This window comes from Dicentrarchus labrax, unplaced genomic scaffold (genome assembly GCF_905237075.1).
Source record: "Dicentrarchus labrax unplaced genomic scaffold, dlabrax2021, whole genome shotgun sequence".
Taxonomy (NCBI): Eukaryota; Metazoa; Chordata; class Actinopteri; family Moronidae; genus Dicentrarchus; species Dicentrarchus labrax.
In genome coordinates, this window is record NW_026136709.1 from 605,347 (window position 1) to 611,753 (window position 6,407).

The following is a 6,407-nucleotide window of genomic DNA, read 5'->3' on the forward strand; positions in this document are numbered from 1 at the left end:
CATAATAATTTGGAACACAGTGTAGAGCCAGTGTTTGGTTTGTACATTGTGGGCTATAGAAACATGGCAGTTCAACATGGCAGACTGTCGAAGAGGACCCTAAAAACGGTTCATTCTAAGGTAACAGAAACATGATTCTCCTAAATGTAACACAATGGACCTTTAAATAGTGTCTTTTCAATTGAATTTTATTGTGTCCATCATTATTATATTGATAGCATTCTGAAGATTTTATACAAATATGGCAGTCTGGACTGCTCTTCAGTGTTGTAATGCTGTAAGTTATGTACACAGCACAGTGAGCTGATTAAATATGAAAATACTGGTTAACAAATCCACCAGTATCATCACTTCATAAGTCACACTGAGCAACTGAGCTGCACTGCTCAGACTTTCATCTAAAAGCTCAAATCTGTCTCCAGGGAAAAGACTGGCAACAAATGAATTCACAGCAGCCAGACTGGGAGAACTGGGAACAAGGCAGCATGGGGGTAGACAGAGAAAGAGAGAGAGAGAGAGAGAGAGAGAGAGAGAGAGAGAGAGAGAGAGAGAGAGAAGGAGAGATATTGGTGATTACAGAAAGAGAAGGAGAGAGAGGTTGAGAGACACAGAGCCACAACGAGATAGCATCCCTCGAGAGCTCACCTGCCTGGTGACGTCAACAGCAGATAGCATCAGTGTCTTTACAGCTGGAAGAAGAAGAGAGACAGAGGAGAGGGAGGAGGAGGACTGATATTCGGTGCCGAAAGCCTGTCTGGAAGCTTCAGGAAGATGCTCTCTGGAATTTAACAGCAACACTGGGTGAGAAGCTCATCAGTCCACTGACGGAAGGACATTTACATTAAAATGGAGCTCGATTTGTCTGATTTTTGTGTGTGAGATTGACCCTTCTCATAGAATAATAATAATAATAATAATAATAATAATAATAATAAGAGACTGGCTGGTTCTGTTGGTACAGCTGTATGACAATTCTTATATTTATAAAGTTGGATTTGCTATCATTAAGGATTTATGCTATATCCCAGTTTCACACCAGAAATCAGAATGCGCTCTCTGCTCTGTGCTGTTACGATACTTCATGTTTTGCAGGCATGTTATTTTGAGCCTTCTACTAGTAGCTAATAATTGTAATAGCTAATATTAGGGAAGCCCTTTTTTTATCTTTGAAAATACATGGAAATAAACTGAAGATGACTTTACTTTTTTCACCTGTTTTCACACGTGGAAAAACGTAAACTTAAAAAAAAAAAAAATTTTCTCCAGTTTTCACAGAAAAGAAAAATTAAAACATGAACATGTGGGGAAAAAAATGTCACTTGCGTTTCATGAATCCATAGGTTAGTGAATTTTTAGTTGTGGTTGTATGGAAACATGTTCATCTTTTGTCACATTTCTAGTTGGGGATCAATACAGTTTTATCTTTTGTCTACCATCTAAAGTTTATTACAGCCTGTCTAATATAAACTTCGCTTCTCCCCCAACCCTGCCGCAGGAGGACATGTTGACTTTGCCATTTGACAAGCCGCCCTCCAACCAGACCAGCAGTCCCTTCAAGACCAGCTGGGCAACCAACCAATTAGTGAAATCGGTTAAGCCCGAGCCTGGCAGAGCCCTGGAGGAGTCTGAGAGAGAGGATGAAGAGCGGGATGGCGAGGAGGAGGAGGAGGAGGAGGAGGTACAGGAACAATCGGGCGGTCTGACAACAAGGGGTTCTTACAAGAAGAAGCCGAACCATGCCCGGCTGGACCGGGTTCGACTGCGGCGCATCGAGGCCAATGCGCGGGAAAGGAACCGCATGCACGGTCTGAACAACGCGCTGGACAGCCTGAGGAAAGTGGTTCCCTGCTACTCCAAGACGCAGAAGTTGTCCAAAATAGAGACTCTCCGCTTGGCCAAGAACTACATCTGGACCCTCAGTGAGATTCTGAGAACCGGAAAAAGGCCGGACTTACTGACGTTCGTCCAGACTCTGTGCAAAGGTCTCTCCCAGCCCACCACGAACCTGGTGGCCAGCTGTCTACAGCTCAACGGCCGCAGCTTCATGTCGGAACCGGGCGGGGAGTCGTTCTCCCTGTACCCTGCCTATCACCACCACCACGGACCCGAGGTAGTGGGCTCCAGCACGGCGGACAGCGGCAGGCCCCTACGGCCCTTCGGCTCCTTCTCCGGCCCCTACGAGGCTTTGTATGACAGCCCATCTCCAGACTGCTCCAGCTCCTTGGATTCAGGGGCTCTCAGCCCACCTCTCAACTTCAACGGGATTTTCTCCCTGAAACACGAGGAACCGGTGGGCTACCGGAGCTGCCACTATGGCCTCCGCTACTGCTCCATCAGCCAGCGCTCCTCGGCAGACCTGGGCCCGTATGACATCCACCTCCGGGGACAGTTTTACCCGGTGCAGGACAAATTGAACAAGCCTTTCCACAATTAACAAACCATATAGAGAAACGTCGATTCAATAGAAGCCCGATCAGCCATCTGAGGAAAAAATATTTAGAATATTAACGGGTAATCTTAATTGAATGTTAATTGTCTGGGGACCACATGCGTTTTGTCGAAGAATGCTGTGGCCTTAGAAGGACAATGTGGTAACGTTATGGTAGACACACACACACACACACACACACACACGCATGCACACGCACACACATTTTGTGGTTTAGCTTTGGTTGGTCGTTTAGTTAAAGCTGGTATTTTTACTATAACGGAGCACACCGCTATAAAAGAAAACAAAGGCAAAGGGAACTATGCAATACAGACCAGACAGCGTCACATCGGAATTAAAAGACCGCGTTTACACATTATTATTATTATTATTATTATTATTATTATTAGGCTATTATTATTATTATTATTGTTGTTGTTTACGTAATTTGTAACGAATAATCCACGTTTGTTTTCTTTCTTTGGTGTCAGATCATGTGATTTGTTTTGTGTATTGAGTGAAACTTTCTATTGTATGTTTGTACATAATTTGTACACATATGCCTGACTCTATGTAAGCCATTAATCCCACATTGCTTTAGATATTGGTGGTAATAATGTTCATACTCAGGCCTTGAAATGTCCGGGAGATTAAATAGGCCTAAAGCAAAGTAAGTATTCCCTCTGCAGCTAATTGAAGTAAACGGGAACTTATTCTGCAGTCATATTAAATGTACAAACATGTTTTGTGTTCGGGGCGAAGAGAAGAGAAGAAGAATTTGTTGTTTAAATGTGATATCATCTTGATCGTTTTCGCCCTCATGTGTGGAGGTGCTGCCACTCTTTCCCTCTCTCTTTACCGAACTGTCTTGCCTTAATTTCATTTTTAAAAAGGCATCACAAACGCAATACATGTTTGTCAGGCGTTTTATGGGCGCATTGCTTTCAGCTAAGAGGTGAATTTTGGTGGATGGTCTGTTTTGGTGCGCTGCTTCATTCAGCTTTGTCACAACTTTGTTTTATACAACAAATAAAACACAAGTTCAAACAAATCATGAAGGCATACTATATATTCCTTTGTGTTCTCCCTGTTTATTTGGAATTCAGACACATCAACTGGTCTTTGTAAGACTGGTTTTGCTTTCAGGCGTTGGATAACTATATATTATTAAATATAAGATGCTGTAATAATATATTGAAAGATATATAATATCTGTCAGTATATGTCTTTATGTAACAGCAAAGCTGATGCATGTGGTATGTATGTGCACAGGCGATGTCTTCCCGAAGAGAATATGTGTGTCTGTGCCTGAGAGTGAAACATCAGAAAGTGTGTTAGGCTGTAAATGCAGCAAATTAATACCTAATGAAAAATGAAAATGAGACTTTGTTCCTAATAAACATGATTAGGGGCGGGTCTAGAGAAATGGAGAATTAAAGGGGTGGCAGAAATATATGCTAATTTACTCACAGACAATCATGTCAATATCATCAATATTTGCTTGTAAAAGCCCCTAAATTAAGATATCTGAACTCAGAAACATGACATTATTGTGGCACATTAGTAAAGCACTGGATAGAAATATCTAAAGGTGGCATTAGAAATCAATACGTTTTATTTTTATTTAATCTTTACATTGCTTGTCTTTTTTAATTGAAGCCTTTCACTTAGTCTAAAATGTGGCTAAATCATAAAATGATATGTGTTGATTTCCATTTTTTAAATTTAATTATAGATGCATGTATCTAACTAAATCCACTAAATGTGTTAACTTTGAGAGATTTTGATACCAAAATGGGCTTAAATTGTATCTACATTTTAAAATAAGAACAATTAGAACACTCATACAATGATAATCTGTTGTAGATAAATATTTCTTTTTTCCTAAGAAATAAGTTCATATTTAGCTACAGTAGTGGTTTCTTGGGAACAGGGAATGATGCAGTCAGTAGTCCATGATAAGTGTTAAGACAGTAATTATATAAAGAGAACGCTCGCTTCTAATTTCCTGCCTGTCTGTATTAAAAGCATATCTGTACCCAACCGTATATAACAATGGTTGATTATGTGGTGAGAGGGTATGTCAAGCCATCATAGTGCTTTTTCACACCATTCTTTCCCATACTCTCAGTGTGTCAGGGTGACAGCTAGCATGCCACTCTTCACACCTTTAATAATTAACACACCTTACTGATGCCAACATTAGCTGCAAGGTGTCAGCTTCTGAAAAAGCAAATGGAATTAACACATCATAAATAAAACCAGCGCTGTGCCATGTGTGCTTGATCTTTTTTTTTTTCACCCCATAGATTATTTTACACTGCTAGATGTCTGACAGCATCAGTTCTACAGTCTGTGCATTCAAAGAACTACAATAACATAACTCTGGCAATGTTTTCCAGAAACATGTATGTCATGGTCAAAGAGTCATGAGCAGGGTTGCTTTAAAAATGTAATCCAAAGATTTTAAGCATCAAAAATGTGTCCTCTGCTAAGTACATTTTTAAAGAAAAACTGATATATTTTAAAATTGTAATCCTGCTAAATAATCCCCATTTTTTCTGTAACTGTAAAGGATTACAGTTAGTTATTTGTATTATGATTACATAACTCTGTTACATTACTCCCCCAAGCCTGGTGTGGGTCTTGATTGAACCATCATTATTTTCTCAAACTTGACAGAGCTCCTCCAGAGCTACACAAGACACTGTAAAACAGTTCTCACAGCTGAGTACCACTCTTCCTGACCAGAAGATAATCTGTTGCTTTTTCTTGGTCCAGTAATTTCAGTGTAAAATGAGTAACCCCTACTGACTAACCACACACAGAACCACATACAGAAATGGCTGTATCTCAAAAACTAGTATCAAATGCTTGGTGCCTTTGGATTCAACTATAACTACAACTTCAATTTCAACATGTGATCCAGATCCAGCATAAATATTATTTAATATGTAAAATTAATATTATACTTGTTTTGGGGTTTTTTTGAGTTTTCAAAAGAAAACTGATGTAAGTCGATAAATGTCGAATCAAGTTATTTGATTTTTGTCTTGATAGTTTCTACAGCAGATTTGGTGTTTCCACCTATAACACTAAAAATCTAAGAAGCTTGTTAGTCATGAATGGGTTAACTTGTATAAAGCTGCAAAGTCAGGTCAAATTTTATTTATACAGCCCAAAATTACAAATCACAATCTCAGGGGGCGTTACAATCTGTACAACGTACGACTCCCTCTGCCCTTAGAACCTCAATTTGGGTAAGGAAATACTCCCTAAAACAAGGAAGGAACTTCAGGAAGCACTCGACACAATTTCTGATACACAAAGATTAAAATGTATGTGAAGAATGTGGATCAAGGGAGAATAAACAATTTCAGGTGTCTGAAATTGTCCTCCTCTCCACTGTGGAGATTGGATCGAGGACAGGCCACACTGACAGAGAAAGAGAGAGAGCAACTTCAGTTGTCACCAAATAGGTAGAACCTGAGTCACAGGACCTCCTCCCCGCTGGCTTTATACATTTCATGAAGGTCAAGCCAGGCTGAAGCAATTTTAATAAATGCGCGTTCACTGCTTTCCTCACTAGACCACAAGGTCGATCACAGATTTACTGATATAGACCATGAAGTTGATCACACATTTACTGATGCTTAAATGGAGAAGACCAATTAAATCAAAATGTATTATAACTTAATTTGTTCCTTATTTGATTCTAAAACTAAGATGTATCAGTTGTACTTCCTGAACTGTGTTTTATCCCTTCCTGTACATACTGTAGGTGAAAAAAAACAACTTGTTTATGGGAAAAAGCATTCCATTGTCTCTGACTTCACCAGGTCAACAGTGGGAATTTGCAGCCACAATGACAGCAAAGCAGAGGGAAGTGTTAAAAATTGCATTATTATGAGTTAAGTTGTGCTTTTACAAATTATCAATTCAACTAAATGTTCCCTTTCTGCCATGTATAAAGGCATTT

General features: G+C 39.6%; 1 protein-coding gene across 1 annotated transcript; it reads left to right on the forward strand.

Annotated features, from left to right (window-relative positions):
* The first annotated feature begins 619 nt into the window (after positions 1 to 619).
* Positions 620 to 4,707, forward strand: neurod6a (neuronal differentiation 6a). The gene is made up of 2 exons (XM_051410280.1): positions 620 to 801; positions 1,496 to 4,707. Exon 2 carries the CDS (start codon positions 1,502 to 1,504, stop codon positions 2,432 to 2,434), a length of 933 nt encoding a protein of 310 aa, XP_051266240.1. The 5' UTR covers positions 620 to 801; positions 1,496 to 1,501; the 3' UTR covers positions 2,435 to 4,707.
* The last annotated feature ends 1,700 nt before the right edge of the window (positions 4,708 to 6,407 follow it).